The 18,825-nt window shown below is 39.4% G+C and overlaps 1 protein-coding gene across 3 annotated transcripts in view; it reads left to right on the top strand.

Moving 5' to 3' along the window:
* The window catches only part of ABHD6 (abhydrolase domain containing 6, acylglycerol lipase), a 40,632-nt gene extending 27,923 nt beyond the window's left edge, over positions 1-12,709 (top strand). For 2 of the 3 annotated variants that reach the window (XM_026723513.2, XM_087923801.1), the window contains exons 5-9: positions 1,065-1,197; positions 1,929-2,086; positions 4,213-4,267; positions 5,892-5,992; positions 9,473-12,709. In XM_026723513.2, the coding sequence (XP_026579298.1) occupies positions 1,065-1,197; positions 1,929-2,086; positions 4,213-4,267; positions 5,892-5,992; positions 9,473-9,649 (624 nt within the window). In that variant the 3' untranslated portion in view covers positions 9,650-12,709. Of the gene's footprint in view, positions 1-1,064; positions 1,198-1,928; positions 2,087-4,212; positions 4,268-5,891; positions 5,993-8,895; positions 9,421-9,472 lie in introns of those variants that run through there. The other variant, XM_087923802.1, reaches the window with a different exon arrangement.
* The last annotated feature ends 6,116 nt before the right edge of the window (positions 12,710-18,825 follow it).

The raw sequence follows: 18,825 nt of genomic DNA, 5'->3' as shown, positions 1-18,825 counted from the left end.
GGAAGGAACAGCCAAGCCGACTCAACCAACCTGGGTAGACCGGGCGGGAGCGGCAGCCGAGCTGACTCAACCAGCCCGGGTAGACCAGGTGGGAGTGGCATGGCTGACTCACCCTTCCAGGAGGTTCCACGGAGAAGGATGGGAGAAACAGCGATCCCGTCCGAACCGGCCGAAGATAACACCGCAACTGAATTGCACAGGTCAAGTAGGAACCATAGAAGCCCTGCCTACTTACGTGACTACATAACGTAGGTCGGACTAAAACAAATGGGGAGGGGTGTTATATATTTGCATACTTGAAATACTGCATTTTGATTGGCCCGGCAATACTACCTTGTGATTGGTCCGTCAATACTGTCTTTGATTGGTCCGTCTATATACTTGTAATCCTGCCTTTGGATTGGTCCGTCTGACGGCGGGAAATTCAAGGAGCCGTCATTGGCCACGAGCTGTGAGCAGCTGCTATAAAAGAGGCTGCCGCCGCTCCACGGTTGTTCAGTTTGCAATAGATTAATAAAAGAGCTGAAAGTCACACTGGTCTCAACTCAATCTTTCCCGCGACTTAACAGAAATCACACATGATTTCTTTATGGACATGTTCTTGGGCTCTTCTGGGCAACAGTACGGAAATGACTTGCAGGATGCTTTTCTGTACTTCTCTGTTCTTGGGGTTCCCTGAAGGCCTCCCATCCAAGTACAGACTAGGCCTGACTTGCTTAGCTTCTCAGCCAAAGCCACCTAGCCAGAAGCTGTCCTATCCTGAAATTTCAAAATTAACAGGATTTTGCTACAGTATTTTAAATGTTGCAGTGTTCCCTCTTTGGGGATATTTACTTCTTCCTGATCCAGCACAACTTTTCATAAGTAACAGCAATTCTTTCTTAATTGAAAAAGAGCTCCCAGATTAAAGCAATTTCTGCATCCAGTTATGGTTTGCCTATACAAATAAGCTTTCCTAATCCTTCCTGTTTTGGATTAGGGGAGACAGCAACTTGGATTAAGCCCCAGCTGTTATGTTGTGACCTGCAGGATGCTGATGCATGGCCTCTCCTTTAATTTTCCAGTTTGTTGAATGTATCAATCTGAACCGAAAGCCATTTCATCTAATTGGAATTTCTATGGGTGGAAATGTGGCTGGTGTTTATGCTGCTCAATATCCAGCAGAAGTCTGCTGCTTAACTCTTATGTGCCCTGGAGGTGAGTTCCCCTGTTTGTGTTGGAGGCACCATTTAAGGTGCTTTGGGGTTGAAAGGATTAGCCAGTGACATCACTGTTGCCTAGGAAAACCCATGGGGGGCTTCTTTCGCGTTCCTGTCAAGGAGCTGGAGTGAATGATGGGAGCTCACCCTGCCATGCAGCAGTCTTGAACGCGGGCTTGTTAACCTTCAACCCAGCGTCCTAACTATGTGAGCCACCACGTTCCTGCAGGTGAATGATGCAAAGGATATCTGACTGCTGAGAAAGTAGTAAAATGCATTGGATGGGACCCAAAAATTATGTTTGCATGCTAGATCCTAGGAAGAAACACATCTTCTCTCTTCCAAGGGCAGTCCCTATTTAGTGGAAATGGACACAGGTGAATCATTCTGGATCTTTCTTTCCCAGTTTGGTGCCCTCCAGATGTGCTGGGATGAGAATGTTGAGGGATTAGTCTACTGTACTATTTAGAGCGGGAGATGCTTCGTAAATGCTGACTGAATTCAACAATAGCAAATAATTACAAATACTTTTAATTGAATTTGTAGTTCCATGCAATTAACTAAACTAAGTCCATGAGTCAGGTCGGGTCTTGTTATCACTTCCTTTTCTTCATTTCCCCCAGCTTTTATTTTATTTAATTTTAAATAAAAATTTCTCTTTCAGGATTATTGAGAAAATCTATTGCTTTGTGATCTTAGTACACAATGCTTCTTCTCCTCTCATTACAGGTCTGCCCAATGCCAAAGAAAGCATTTTTGTACAACAAATGAAAGAGCTGATGAAGAAGGAGTGCTATGATGAGCTTCCTATGATTCCATACACTCCAGAAGGAATGGCAGACATGTTGAAACTGTGCTCTTATGTTCGTTTCAAGGTGCCTCATCAAGTAAGCGAATGGCATCATAGGAAAACATATTTAACTGTTTGTTTGTTTGTTTGTTTATTTATTTTGTCACAGGTAACAGGTATAAGTATAGACATAGTTATGAATAGATGAAATGGATACATATAGGAAAATATGTATAGGAAAAATAAAAAGAAACAGTAGGACAGGGACAATAGGCACGTTGGTGCACTTATGCATGCCCCCTACAGACCTCTTAAGAAAGGGGTGAGGTCAATAGTAAACAGTCTAAGGTTAAAGTTTTGGGGGTTTGGGGAAGAAACCACAAAGTCAGGTAGAGTATTCCAGACAATGACCATTCTGTTGCTGAAGTTGTATTTCCTGCAATCAAGTTTGGTGCAGTTTACCTTGAGTTTGTATCAGTTGTGTGCTCTTGTATTGTTATGGTTGAAGCTGAAGTATTCATTGATAGGTAGGACATTGCAATATATAATTTTATGTACTATACTTAGAGCGGACCGAAGGCAGCATAGTTCTAGGTTTTCTAGGTCTAGAACTTTTTTTCTAGGTCTAGAACTTCCCCCCAAATTAGTTGTTTTATTGAGGGCTACAAATAATACATTGTAGAGACCAATGAAAATTAAGTGCAGTGGTATCTATTTAACAGAAACTGAAAACTCTTAACACTGAGATTAAAGTAAATTAAACTAGTAAATTTATATCAATATACGCATACGCATATTTGTACGAACATAGACTTGCTTATATTATTTATTTACTTAAGAAAATTTGGATGGCCGCCCATTGTCAGGGACTCTGGCTGACTTACAAAAATAAAAATAAAATCAATATACAAACAATAAAAAAACAGTATCTCCCCGCATAGTGGTTGCTTAATTTGACTTGATTAGAAGTTGCAAAGAGCATTGAATTATTTTGTAATATGAAAAAAAGTTTATCTTTTTGAATTTAATATTTTATATTATATTCAAGTTTCTGCTATTTATGACTAGTAACTAGAAATTCCCATAGTTAAATGAGGACCATACAGTTCGCTAAGGACTTCAGGTGATCGTATCTTACAACTTCTTGCCAGCTTCCCCATTGATGTTGGGAAAGTTGGAAATCAGAGTCATGTGACCATGGCTCACTGCAATGCTGTAATAAGGAGTTGGGTACTGACTGTGTAGACTGTGATCCTGCAATTGTGGGGATGCTATGATGGCTGAAATTTCATGGAGTCACTGTAAGGCCCTTTTGTTCAGCGCCATTGTAATGTTGAACAGATGCTGAATGAATGTATATAAACCGAGGACCATGGGTAATCCTGTTTTTGTCACTTACTTCAGCAATATTCAGCGAATTCCTTTGAGGGTTTTTTGTATGATTTCTATGCCATCAGGCCTGGGAATAACGTAATATTTTTTGTGAGCCTCTATTCAGTTTTCTAGTTCAGGGAGTTTTAGCTATGATATCAAATTCCATGAGAGTGATGGAATTTTCATCATTAAACTGTAAGGTTTGGCAAAGGATATTAAAAGCTTGGGCTACTCTTCTTTGGAGAATAACACATATTAGGAACAGAATGAGGGCTATAGGAAGCTGCTTTAAATGGAAACAGACTACTTTGCCAATGTTTCTTCAGAGCTCCTACAGGAAAACCTTTGCCAATTCTAACTGGAAGTACCAGGAATGAAGTTTGCAATCTACTGTGAACTGGCAGCCATTGGCAACTTGTCAGAGGCATTTCATTTTTCCTCTAATTGATTCAAATTTTCTGAACATTTAGCAGCTATATGGGTGTTAGAAAGAAAAGTGCCTGTTATGTGCTATGTTGGAGGGACATTTTTTTAAAAAATAATAAAATTTCAATTACCAAGCATATGAAACTCTTAGTTAAATTTTCTCTGGTAATACAACAGGCCTCTGTTTCCCCATTTTCCTGCACAGTCCTTTGCTGTCATAAGTCTCTAAATAGTTTATATCTTAATTTAAGTATTTAACACAGAGACTGGAAATCTGAATGTTCAAGAGTCTGATCGCCTGCAAATGCCCAACAAGCTCCTGGAAATGAAAAAATGAACAACATAATGAGCTTTTTATATGTATATCAAGAGGAATGGTGTGCCCTGGCTTCATTTTTTTAATATCTCCTTTTATATTCATAGATCCTGCAGGGCCTTGTTGACGTTCGGATTCCACATAATGACTTTTACCGAAAATGTGAGTGCCTTGCAGTAATTTTCTCTTGGATTTGAGCAAGGGTGCAATTCAACCAGTATAATGATGAGTTCGGTGAGAGTGCGCTTTGCGCACGCACATGCACCAAATGCGCACTCTGTGCACGACTCCGCATTTAAAAAAGCTGCAGCTGAAGAAAACAGCTGAAGCGCGGCAAACCGCTCTGCCGCACGAATCAGCTGTGCTTTAACAAAAAGTCATATAGCACAGGAAAGAGCAGGAACAGGCGGGGGGGGGCACATACTGGTCAGAGCGAACCAGTTTGGAGCCAGCTGACCATTGGAAAGAGGGGTTCACCTGAACTGGTCCGAACCGGGAGAATCCCACCCCTGGATCTGAGCTGAAAACAGCAGCATCTTCATAAGGGTTCCAGAAGGGAAAATTGTTCCACCGCTTTTGTACATGACATCATCGGCCTAATTTGCATTTTGTCACCTTGATGAAATCAGATTCTTCTGATGCTACTGATTGAGGACGCTTGATTCATTTATTTATCAATTTTTTTAATCCAGAAAAAAAATCTAGTTTGTTTTTCATTAATTGAAACAGTGCCAAAAGAGTGTTTACTTGACTTGTTTTTTGTACATGAGATCAAGGTGGCATACATAATGCCTTTTCCCCTCCATAACAAAAACCCTGTGAGGTAGATTGGGCTATGGCCAATATTAACAAGAATTAAAACAGTTTAATTTATAAAACAGTTTAGGGATTTTTTAAAAAAACCTTTGCATATTTAAAGGACTAGACTCCAGTAATGGATGGAAAAGGCATAACAAAACAATAGTGAAACAGAGGCCTTTAGCTTTGGGGACCTGGGCAGAAGAAATCTGAAGTGGGTGTTTTAGTACATTTGATTTCTGAAGCCTCTGCTAACAAATTGCTTGCATGCTTCCTTTCTTCACTCTAATTTGGTTCTAGCTTTGAGCAAAACTCTCATTTTGAGGGATTTTGGTTAAGGTTAAAAACTTTGAAAATGATGCCGAGTCTTTTTACGATGCCATTTCAATTCCTTCCTCCCTTGCTTTTCAATTGGTATAGAAATGAATGATACGCAGCTAAGAGCAAATACCTGAGACTGTGAGAAGATGGAGAAATGGCCATGGGAAAAGGGGTTTGGGTTATAACTACAAAAAAAAAAAAAAAAGTGTTCCGTCTGTATTTGTTTTCCAAGGAAATATAATTTTGCTGCACCAGAATTAATCAGTGAATGAATGGCTGGGTTTGTTTCCCAATCCTTCAGCCTGGTTCCTGAATTAGCATTTTCTTTGGATTTGCCCAACACATCAAATCGTAAGTGACAGACCCTCCTTGCCCTGGCACTGTTGTCTCCTCAACTGACCTTGTTAAGTAAGGCTCGTGAAGCCAGCCAGCCAATTGTCTGAAAAAACTTTTGTGTCTCTCTGCCTGTGGAGGCTCTCCTCCTGCTAACCTCAGTAATTATTTTCCTTGTTTCTGCTGTCTCACTGAGAAGAGTCTGTTGCCATTATTTTCTTTCTGGGTGAAAGACTTCTTTCTTGAAGTCTGTTTCATCGTAAATGGAATTCTACGATGCTTTGGGTGGGCTGATTTGCTTCCCTCCCACTCACTTCTCTTTCTCTTCTGTAAGTGTTGCTAGAGTTGATGCAGGACAAGAAAAGGACTGACCTTCAAGACAACATGAGCAAGATCAAAGCTCCAACACAGATTATCTGGGGGAAACAAGACCAGGTATATCAGTTTCCCTCTGGGGTTTTTAACCGAGACCAGTCTGTAAACTATTCTTTTTTTCTTTTTCTTTTAACCATGTTTCTCCTAAAACACGACCCACCCCAAAAAGACGGCCCAGCACTGTTTTGTGCGCCTGTGTTAAAATTAAGCCCTGTCCCCCAAATTTGGCCCTATTTAAGCGCATGTGCGGTCAGACAACATGAAGTAAGGGGGGGGGAAAGGGGGGGGGAATTTGCCCCACTCACCCCACAAGTCTGGCCTGGCTAACGGGCCACTTCTTTTGTGACTGAAAGGAGCAACCCACTCTCCCCACATGCCTTGCCTGGCAGGCAAATCAGTCTGGATTTCCCCATTGACTCTGCCTGTCAGCAAGTCACAAAAGAGGATCATTTGACCTAGGGCTACCGTATAGCCATCTGCAATAGGGACCTTTTTTTGTTTTTGCAAAAGATGTTCCTTGCTGTGCTGGGCCACATGGATCAGGACAAACATAAACACTGAAAAAAACATTATGTACTTCAGGCATGGGGAGTGTCACTCGCCCACACACTCTTTGTACAGGTGTGCCGGAGTGGACAATGGCAGGCTTTTTTGGGTGGACTGCTTCCAGTAGCTGGAGTGACCGTTAAATGTAGACAAGGGTGCTCAAGGCATGTGGGTTGCATCACTCACTCTTTTTGGCCGCAAAAGAAGCAGCCCAGTGGCTGGGCGAGGCACATTGGGCGAGTGGGTCGCTCTTTTCGGCTGTGAAAGAGATAGCCTGGTGGCCAGGCAATGTGCGTGGGGGAAAAATTAAAACACCCCCTCAAAAAAAAAGGCCTAGCCATTTTTTAGGGGGGTTAAAATAAAATAAGACCTGGTCGTATTTTAGAAGAAACATGGTAGTATAATGTTGCCTTGCTCACTTGTGAAATATACTGTATAATGCATGCCCCAATCTATATGGTATTGAATAACATGTTGCAACCCTGTTTACCTCAGAAGCCATTTTAAAATTATACAACCTGTCTTCCTGACTTCCCATTGGATTTCATGCAATTTGTGGTCTGAAAATTAATAGGTTTGCAATTTCCCTCTCCTTTTTCAGGATATTATTTGCCACATTTTTCATATTTTTATGCTGCCATACCCCAAAACAACTCTGGATGTCTTTATAGATTAAAAACAGTAAAATAGAAAAAAGAACTGACAAAGCATCAAATATAACTGGCATCAAGGAAAACCCACCATACATGCTAGTGAAAAAACACACCATACCTCCATTGCAATGATTGAAGTACACATCGTATCACCACTCCTTCCCTCCAATTTAGACTTTTAAATTTTGCTTTTCCTACTAGTGAGAATGTATGTGTGTGTGTGTGTGTGTGTGTGTGAAACTTTGTCTGCTCCAGATCAGCAGTTTCCTAGATCAGCTTACTGCCTTCCAATTGCAGATACTGTCTCTGAGCTATCATATAAGAGGATGGCAGGCCATGTTAGTTTCTCCACACAGCATTGCCTCAAAAAACAAACAAACAATTGCAGAATTACTAAAGGTGAGAGCAGCAATGCCTTGAGAGCCTCTTAAAAGTCATCATACATAAGTAAAGTAAAGTCTACCTTGAGCTGAGGTCCATTCCTGGCAACTATAGTCCATGGACTTGCCACGGTTCTTTCTTCACAAGAACACTAAAGAATTTTAGCATTGCCATCCTTGGGGACTTCGTTTGACTGCTCTAGTGGATTTCCTGGTGGTTTCTCATCCAAATACTAACCAGGGCAGACCTACTCTTCAAGATCAGCCAAGATAGAGTAGGTGCAGTGACCGTTCTATGGTCTCAAATGTGTAAACTAGACCACCCTGTATTATTTTTGAGGGTATATTTGTATAAAATAGTAGCATATGCACCAATGAAACCCAAACAAAAACTGCCATCTTGCCTGAATAGAGTTTTATTTGGAGGAAATGCCATGAGAGAGCACAGAGTGACCCTGATTTAAAGACCTATGTAGACTCAGTACACCCTTGGAGTTTACTCATTTGAGTGCAGATAGCAGATCTGTATTCAGACATTCTAGATACCTGGAAGGGCAAATGTTGTGAAAGTAAATGAGGCAGTCTGGATAGAAGAGCCCCATAAATGGAGAAAAACTCCCATACGTTTATTATCCAAGTATATTATCCAGGTTAATAGAAGATAATATGAAAGAGAGGCAGGATTGGGGAGAATTATGAATGAAGGCAAATATATGTGTCCCAGGATAATGTTGCAGGATCCATTCTGGGTTAGTCACCGGGACCAGAGGTATCATCTTTCTCAACTTCTCAAGTTCTCTGAGCATGGGCTCCAGCACGAGCCCGAAAGACTAAACCTCTGGTCCCGGTGCCCGACTCAGATTGGATCCTGCAGAATGTCAATTCACCATCTGTTATATTCTTCTTGGGAGCAAAGATGTCATTTAATACTAAGCTCCGTCATTAGCAAGAGAGAGATTGCCATGACAATGACAAGGAGTGATGCTATTCTCTGACTTGTAAACAGACTTAAGAAATAAGTTAACGACATTTCCTTTGGGAAGGAAATGAGAGGACAGGAAAAAAAGTAGGAAATGGTGGCAAATGGGGAAATGATTTTATGTGGAAGAAGTAGAGGGAAGAAAAGAGGGAAGAGCTGGATGAGCCTGAATGAGCATGGGCCTAAGTATAGAATGGTAGACAATTATAGGCTCCAGCAACCTTTCTTCAAAAGCCCATGTCTTTCTTCTGCTAACCATCTCAAACTATAACAAGCATGCACCATCTCCAACAGGTGTTTTTGAGCCACGAGAATTGAATAGTAAAAGATACTTCATATATCAATTGTTGCCATGATATAGCAACAGTTCCTTGGTGCTTTCTGAATTTGGTGATTTTCTTGCAGACATTTCATTATCCACGGTAGATAAACATCAGCGCTAGACTAGCCCTGATGATGAGTAATGGTGGTGCAGTGGTTAGAATGCAGTACTGCAGGCTACTTTTGCTGACTTCTGGCTGCCAGCTGTTTGAGTCTCACTGGCTCAAGGTTGACTCAGCTTTCCATCCTTCTGAGGTAGGTAAAATGAGGACCCAGATTGTTGGGAACAATATGCTGACTCTGTAAACTGCTTAAAGAGGACTGTCAAGCACTGTGAAGTCTAAATGCTATTGCTATTGCTACCTAGTTTGGGTAAGAAACATCTGCAAAAACCCCACCAAGCTCAGAGAGCACCAAGAATGCCTTATTTCAACCTTGAGCTACAAATATTCTCCCTTATGGAATTCCATTTATGAAAACAAGTGTGAAAATTGTGGCATTTTTTTTTACATTTCTTGTCCTAGTTGTTTCCTCGTGCAGTCAAATTGGTTTCTTTGTGAGCCAAATTTGGTGCTGAGTCAATTCAGAATATCCTGTTGAATTCAAGAATAACAAGAGTAACATGGAGGTTACTTTTTTTTGGTTATCTTTTTCTCTCTAGGTGCTGGATGTTTCAGGAGCAGACATTTTAGCAAAAGCAATCCCTAGTGCGCAAGTACATATTCTGGAAAATTGCGGGCACAGTATAGTCTTGGAAAGGCCCAGAAAAACAGCAAAACTTATTCTGGATTTTGGCACCACTGTACAGAATGCTGAAAATAATAAGAAACTGGCTTGAACTTTTCCTGTGAGTTTGAACCCTTACGCCTAGATGTTTCAGTTGAGAGGAAATACTGCTTATTTAATCAGTTCTCAGGGATCCTATTATACAGAATTTGGTGATCGTGCCAAAATCCCTGAAGAAATAATTCATGTATTATTTTAGAAATCTTATCAGCGCAATGTTCTGGGATACTGAACAGCCTTCACATACATATGCTAATGATAATAAAGTCTAATAAAAATCTGCATTTCTAGATACTTTGCAGAATAATGAAAGACTTACAAGGTAGATGTGTGACACATTTTTCCCTCAAAAACAATCCTCTGTTTTTGATACTGATTACATGTTTTAAAATGTCCAATTTGAATTGGATAACATGATTATTGCTAAGTAAAGTAGAAAAAAACCCACTGTCTTCTGTTAGTTTGCTCCTTTCTTGGTCTTGTAATAATTCACTGAATTAAACATCAGAGAAAAAAAAATGCCAAAGGGGAAATCCTTTTAGGACAGATTCTTATATGGGTTCTATGTCAGGAGTGTCAAACTTGATTTCATCGAAGGATGCGTCAGGATTGTGTTTGACCTCAGGGGCATGGCTGGGATGGGCATAGCCAGGGTGGGCGTGACCAGGGTGGGTGTGGCCAGCTTGATGTCATTCGTCAAGACTCTATTTTTGGCTCGGCCTTCTTCAGCCCTCTGCCAGAAAAAATGGAGCCTGGGGAGGCCATACATGGCCCGACCAGGCTCCATTTTTGGCCACAATGGCCTTTCTGAACTCAATTTTCACTGGCAGAGGGATTCAGGAGGCTGTTGTGGCTGAAAACAGCCTGGGAGGATCATGGGTAGCCTTCCCAAACTCCGTTTTTGATGGCTGAGGCACCATGATCTGGTTCGCTGTATACACACACACACACACCTCAATATATCAATATAATTATAGCATATATCAGTATAATTATTGATATATTTATAAAAACTAAAATATGACTCACAAAATTCTGTGTCAAGGAATGCATTGACCTCTTCTAGGTTTATGCAATGACTTCATGCGATCTAGCATAATATCTAGTAATGTAGATGGCAATTGCAATTGATTTTTGTAGGAAAAATAGCCTTGAGCCAGGGATGTGTCATGTGCTAGCCACGTCCACGCCCGGTTTAGCAAAGGGGAAAAAAAGTCATGATACTTCATGTCACGATGCCATGACGACACAAGTTTGACACTCCTGGCCTAGAGCAAAATTTCATACAGAGAAGCAAAAGTCTCTTAATATAGATGACTTTGCATGAGGAAATGTGACAAGAGGCTTGGATAATCCAGATATTCATTGAAGTACTGTTTGTATTAAATTACAATTTCAGCCAAGAAAATATATGCACTACATATTAAACCTATAAAAGTTTTCCTGATGTGGTGCAAGGCTTCAGTGTTTATACTGATTTATGAAGAAGGTGGTTTTGTGCTCTTCCACAGTTAGTATGTATGTATTGCCTTAGGAACAAATTGAAATATTGATATCCTCTGGACTGACTATAATTGCAATAGTCAAGCACTTGTGAAGTAGCTGGATCTCTTTCCTTGAAGGGCAGGTCATTGGGTATAACACTTGTGCATGCATAAAACTTGTGCACACAAACATACACCTATAGAGAGGTTAAATTCTATTAAAGTCCATGTGACTATCTCTGATGCAGGTGGTTAGCAAATTTCCTGGGAAGAGTAATCTTACTGTATAGCTAATAAAGTAAACGGAGCTTTCCCAAAGCCATTTCCGGAGCCATTGTTTCAATCTAGATGGGACCTGATCCAAGCAATAACACCAGAGGTGGGTATTTCAGCAGGTTCTGATCCGTTCCGGAGAACCGATAGCGGAAATTTTGAGTAGTTCGGAGAACCGGCAAATCCCACCTCGGACTGGAGATTTTACAGTATCCTTCCCCTGCCATGCCCACCAAGCCCCGCCCACAGAACCAGGAGTAAAAAAAAAAAATTGAACCCCACCACTGAATAATACTATATGTAAATAAATGTAGAAGTGATCAAATTTTGGTTAGAATTGGGCAGAACTACTTTTTCAGCTCCCTCTGCTGCCCCTTTTGATTGAATGTTCTACTGAGTAAATTATTTACTTAATGAATTCTGTAAATTCTGTGAATTGTTGAGTTTGAATGGAGGAAGAGTGGAACTGAAATGTGCACCAATAAAGTAGAATTGGGGTATTCTAAATGGTTATTTGTAATGCTCACCAGACTCTTACAAAGTGAATTATTTGTCAGTCTTCCGCATACTCTGCTTTTAAATTAATATCTAAAGAGTATAAAGCATACAGTATTCCTTTTCCAGAGTATGTGTTCTCATTTCTGAGTGCAGTTCTTTAGTGAACAAAAATTCTGTATCAGATTTAGAAAGTTGGACTTGTTACCTCCTTGTAACTACCCTTTCCCTTTTTATGTTTATATAGAGGCTTGTGAAAAACCTTCCCATCAAGAAACATTCAATGAATGTTATTCCATTGAGTAACAATTTGCAGCATATTGAGTGTTTGTAGTCTATACCCAATGTATATTTTAGAGTGGCAATTAAATGAGTGAACTGATCCAAAGTAATTTGACTTTGAACAAAATTTGTATGTGTTGAAACATTAAGAGAATGTGTTGATACCAGGTATGGTTTCTGATTTTAGAACCACTGTGGAAGTGAGATAACATTATATAATGTAAGCTTGTTCCAATTAAAATATTTTATTTGTGACTGATTTCTTCCAATCAAACCCTTGCAATTCCTTGTATTTTCAACTTTTATTTAGGAATGCAATCAAATTACTTTGCAATGCATTTTCATTACAGAGTCATGAATGGTCTATCTTTTCCTCAAATGGGGTTGGGGGAACTCAACTTAATTATTGAGGAAAAATGAGAAGCCGTGCATTTTATTCAACAATTGATCAATATTTCTAGAAGTAGAGATTAAAATACAAAACCAACAGAGAACAAGTCAATTTTTAGTATGGCTCTCAGAAGCCAATGTACTGTACACAGAAAGATCCAATTAAAACATAATTTAAATATCTTGAAGTCTTGAATGTGTGGGGTTTTTTTTGTCCAATCCTTTCTTTTATTTCTAGTGTTCAGGCTGCAAGTGCCACTGCTTGATAGCTAAATCTACCCAGTGAGCCTGCTAACACAGGTAGGTAGTTATTGGCTTACAACCATTCGTTTAGCAGCTGTTCAAAGCTACAACGGCACTGAAAAAAGTGATTTATAACCAACTAGCTGGATACCCATGCTCTGCAACAAAACTATGTGATCGGGCTATGCAGGAGCCCGGCCTTTCCTTCTTTCCTCCTTTCCCTTCCCATCCTCCTTTCCTTTCCTCCTTTCCCTTCCTTTCCTTTCCTTCTTTCCCCCTTTCCCTTCCCTCCCTACTTTCCTTTTTTCCTCCTTTCCTTTCCTTCTTTTCCTTCCCAAGATTTAGATTTACACAATTTAAAACCATCTCTACCTATTGGACTGGACGGAATATGTGCCTACTTCTGAAAAAAGCTACCCACTGCCATAGCCGAACCTCTAAGCATAATCTTTGAAAAATCTTTCAGGACCAGCTCCTTGCCAAAACTATGGTCACAAGCCACAGCCATCCCCATCTTCAAAAAGGGAGACCCCAGCCTAGTTGAAAATTACAGACCAATCTCTTTATGCTGCGTCACCTGTAAAGTCATGGAATCAATTATTAACCAATCCAACATCCTCCACTTAGAAACAAACAAACTACTCTCTAATAAACAATTTGGTTTTAGGAAAAAACTATCCTGCAATCTGCAACTCTTACACTGCAAAAACATATGGACTACACAACTCGATCAGGGAAAAGCAATAGACGCAATCTACATAGACTTCTGTAAAGCCCTTGATTCAGTGGTACACAAAAAACTACTCCTAAAACTAAAATCTTATGGTATCTCTGGACACCTGCATAACTGGATAGAAGCATTCCTGTCAAACAGACAACAAATGGTCAAAATTGGGAGCATCCTATCAAATTCTGTACCTGTCAACAGTGGTGTCCCCCAAGGCAGTGTTCTAGGACCAACTCTTTTCATACTCTATATAAATGTGATCTGTGATCATATCAAGAGCAACTACACTCTCTTTGCTGATGATGTAAAGCTATTCAACACCACAGACAAGACTGCTACCCTTCAAAAAGACCTTGACTATGTATCAGAATGGTCAAAGAAATGGCAACTTCAAATCTCAACAAATAAATGCTCTGTTCTAGATATTGGCAAAAAAAAATCAGAAAATAAAATACAGGCTGAATAGTCAAGACCTTGTTGATGATCCAAACTCTGTCAAGGATCTTGGAGTACTCATCTCAAATGACTAAGTGCTAGAGCCCACTGTAACTACATAGCCAAAAAGGCGTCAAGAGTTGTTAAATCTTGCATAGCTTTTTCTCTGGTAATATTACACTAATATCTAGAGCACACAAAACATTTGCTAGACCAATACTGGAATACAGCTCATCAGTCTGGAACCCACATTACGTATCTGATATTAACACAGTTGAGAAAGTCCAGAAATATTTCACAAGAAGAGTTCTCCACTTCTCCACTCACTGCCACCAGACTCGAAATTCTAGACCTAGAAAACCTAGAACTACGCTGCCTTCAGTCCGATCTAAGTATAGTATATAAAATCATACATTGCATGTCCTACCTGCCAATGAATACTTCAGCTTCAACCATAACAACACAAGAGCACACAATAGATACAAACTCAAGATTAATCGCACCAAACTTGATTGCAGGAAATACAACTTCAGCAACAGAGTGGTCAATGTCTGGAATACTCTACCTGACACTGGTTTTTTCCCCAAACTCCAAAAACTTTAACCTTAGACTGTTTACTATTGACCTCACCCCTTTCCTAAGAGGTCTGTAGGGGGCTTGCATAAGTGCACCAATGTGCCTACCATCCCTGTCACAGAACCACAGATTCATTTAGAGATCTATCTATCTGCCATTGGCTAGCTCAGTCTGTCACATAAAATTTGCTTGCAAGCAAACTCACAAAATGAACTCACAACACACCATATATGTAAATATTGATTTTTTTATAAAAGAAGAGCAACTTTTACCCAAAATCAGGCAAAGCAGGCAGGCAGATTGAGTTGCTCACAGAATCATTCAGTGATCTATTTATCTGCCATTGGCTAGCTCAGTCTCTCAAATTTGCTTGCTGTGAGTCTGCACTGAATAATAGAACCTTCAGTCCCACTGGTGGGCAACCAGTATTGCCATTTGTTAAAGATTAATAATGAACTTTTGAATTAATATGAAACCAGTTTCAGATTTTAGACCTCAAGATGCTCTTTACTTTTATATTTTCTTCTGTCAATAGCTTCAAAGAAAACAACTTGGAAGTTACAAATATTTTTTCCTAACTGCTTCTTAAGTAGCAAGAGACAAGAATTAGAGCAAGGTTCAAAAAGGTTAGGTTTTAACAGTTGTTTCCCATCAGTACTGACTCCAAATCTTTGATACAGTGCCAAAATAAATAACAATTCGATTTAGCCCAATGGATTGTCTACTATTTGTCGAGTGGTGGGATTCAATTTTTTTTTACTACAAGTTCTTTGGGCGTGGCTAGGTAAGTGTGGCTTGGTGGGCATGGCAGGGGAAGGATACTGTAAATCCCCATTCCCTCCCCATCCCACTAACCTGCTTTTCAGCTCTGTTCTCCTGTGCAGGGCAACAAAAGAAGACCCAGACGATCAGCTGGAACTCAGGAAGCAGAGAATAGATGGGCTTGGGGCCAGTCAGGGATGGTATTTGTGGGTTCTCCAAAGTACTTGAAATTTCTGCTACTGGTTCTCCAGAACTGGTCAGAACTTGCTGAACACCACCTCTGATTTTGTCTCCCTCAGCCATTCATATAGAGGATGTCGATCAAAGTTTGATCAAGAATCAAAGCAAAAACCCTAAACCCAAGTTAAGACAAAAATATCAAGTCTCAAGTTAACTTAGAGGTGTCATGTACACATAACCAGATCATAAGGCAACTTACACAGCTTGCCAATGTCCACTGTCCAGTGTACAAACTGCCTGTGATACACTAAAATGCACAGTACAAAACTATTTTATCTCAGTATAGCTTATACAGTAATATAAAACCAGACACCGTCTTTTCAGATCTTGCATAAAAGATTGGTATTTCCCATTATCATGTTTAGAAAGCAGGGGGACCAGAAGACCCAAGTTGTAAAAAGATTCCGGCAATTCTTTTGTTCTGGGATTAGATTCTTGTGCTTCTGGTGCTACATTAGCCATTCCTGTGCTGATTGCTGAGCTGAATTTTGCATTAAATTGCTTGAGAAACACAAGTCTATTGCAATGTGATACAACACTTTTGGGCTGTGAGTCTTATCAGTGTCTTGCTTGTAAGATTTGGCTTTTATGATTAGAAAAATTACACCAGAACAGATCTAATCTAAAAGTTCTTTTGTTGTTCATATCTACACGCTTAGGTGTTTAATGAGAAGCTAACAACAATGAATGGTATTTTTTTGCGTTTTTCTATATTCCTGTATGAAACTACTGTAAAGGTAAAGATTCCCCCGCACATGCATGCTAGTTGTTTCCCACTCTAGGGGGCGGTGCTCATCTCCATTAAAAAGCCAAAGAGCCCGCACTGTCTGAATACTTCAGCTTCAATCATAACAACACAAGAGCAAACAATAGATACAAACTCAAGGTTAATCGCACCAAACTTGATTGCAGGAAATATGACTTCAGCAACAGTCAATGTCTGGAATACTCTACCTGACTCTGTGGTTTCTTCCCCAAACCCTAAAAACTTTAACCTTAGACTGTCTACTATTGACCTCATCCCTTTCCTAAGAGGTCTGTAGGGGGCTTGCATAAGTGCACCAATGTGCCTACCATCCCTGTCCTATTGTTTCTTTTTTATTCGTATCCATTTCATGTATTCATAACCATGCTTATATTTATACCTGTTATCTAATACTTGCTTGACAAATAAATAAAATAAATAAATAAAAATAGAGTTTCTAAAGGCTCAAATTCTCCTCTCTCCACCTGCTTAGGAAAGAAGAAACATTACAAAACCGTGTCTCCTGTTTCCAGGCCTTCCAACTACCCCAGAGAGATAGTTGCCAAAATCATTAAGGGGAACAAATAGGACCAGGAGATTCACACAACCCTAACCCAATTCCATTCAAGATCAACAACAAAAATGACTAAGATAGTTTCAGTTTCATATCTAAGTCTGTTCCTGACTGGAAAAAGTTCAGATAATTAATAATAATTATCCAAGGTTACTTTTAAATGAAGCCTTCAGCCTGTTGGCCTTCAGAAGGCCTTGAGGACTTGGCTTTCCACCCAGATGCTGAGTGTCTCTTGTTTTACCATTAGAAATATTTGTAAAGGCCTTGACTGGTACAGTAAAGAAGCATTTGCTTGTTTCTTAAAATACAGCCACAAGGTCAGTGTTGAGCTTTATGGTTACCGGAGCAGTCTAGAGAGCTGTCTTCTCCCTCTTTCATAACAAATGCTAACAGTTGAGGTCATTTCCTGAATTTGTGAGATGAAAGATCCAGAATAGATTCAAGGAAGAAGCACTGTGACTCCCAGAGTACAGTTTATGGACCTCTAATCGAGAGAACTTTAAAAGGCAAATGGATCAATTCCCAAAACAGAAAGCTAGCAGGGATTTTTTACATTGTCTATCTCAGTGTCTATCAGCCTTGGCAATTTTAAGATATGCAGACTTCGCCTCCCAGAATTCTCCAGCTAGCATGCTTGTTTCTGGGAGTTGAAGTCCACACTTCTTAAAGTTGCCAAAGTTGAAAAACACTGGCCCACAATACCAGAAGTGGAATATTTTACAATATCCATTTTTCAGGAACGAGTGCAGGAAATCACATTGTGTATTTGCTGATTTTCTGTTGAGATCAGTTTTGCCAGAGAGAATAATTATTTTAAAAAATTCTTAAAATGTAGATTTAGAAATTCGTCTGACATTTGGTTCATAATATAGTTAATTCATATTGATAGCTTTCCTGTTTTCTGCTTTTTTCTTTCTTTTTGTTAACTTGGTCATCTCTATTTTTTTTAGTTTTTAGTTTTTTTTTTAGTTTTTTAGCTTTTTATAAAAAATAGTTTCTTGTTTTTGGGGTGTGTCAATATTTTATATTCTTTTTCTATTTCTTTCAACAAAATGTGTTAGTACATAAAAATAATTTTAAAAATACATCAGAATATTAAATCTGCCCTGATTTAAAGGATAAATGGATGGATAAATTGTTTACTCTTTCTCTTGTAAAATATTTCGCTTTCTCTTGTAAATATTGATCCTCAATGAATGGAAACTTTGCTTGCTGATTCATCCCAAAGGTGCTTTTTCAAGAGGCATCTGGACTTTCTGGTTTTTCTTTGGAGATGTTTCGCTTCAGTTGCCTCTTGAAAAAAGCACCTTTGGGACAAGGATGACCTGGATGACTGCGAATCTCCATAGACATTTTGCTTGCTGAGGCAAGTTCTAAGTCTGACAGCAGGTGGCAGCATTGTTTCTTTTAAAGGTTTTTTCACCTTTAATAAATTTCTGGAATATCTGTATTGAGATTATACAGTTTTTTCCTCCCAAATGTTTGCTTATTCAGTTTTAATGACTATTTCTTTGACCCTGCTGTGCTGATATTGGTATTGAAAGCTTGGCTTCTAATAGCAATAACAATAATATAAAACTCTTGAGTACAATATCTACTCAACACTTAAAACATTTCAGTAAAAACAGCTCAAAGAGCAACATCAAGATAACAAAGAGCAATAGAATGTGAGTAGAATATGAGAGAATATTTCTCATACACAGGCAGGGATCTCTCACAGAAGGAAAGCCAATGTGGTGTAGTGGCTAAAGTGTTGGATTTCGGAGCAAAGAGATCCAGGCTCAAATCGAACCATAAATGCTCTCTAAGTGTTTTTGTGAATGTTGCTCTTTCTCAGCTAAGCAACCCTAACAAAGTTGTGGGATTATGTGCTCCAGAATGAAAAGCAAGAGATAAATCTAATAAATAAATAAATACCTGGTCTCTATCCGTCTAGAAAACAAAACCCTGCACATTGGTCTTGAGTTATAGGAAAGCACATTCTGGTTGAATCATTTGATCA

The sequence above is a fragment of the Pseudonaja textilis genome, chromosome 2 (genome assembly GCF_049901715.1).
Source record: "Pseudonaja textilis isolate UNSWEBS1 chromosome 2, rPseTex1.2, whole genome shotgun sequence".
Taxonomy (NCBI): Eukaryota; Metazoa; Chordata; class Lepidosauria; order Squamata; family Elapidae; genus Pseudonaja; species Pseudonaja textilis.
This window is presented reverse-complemented; position numbering and strand designations above follow the sequence as displayed.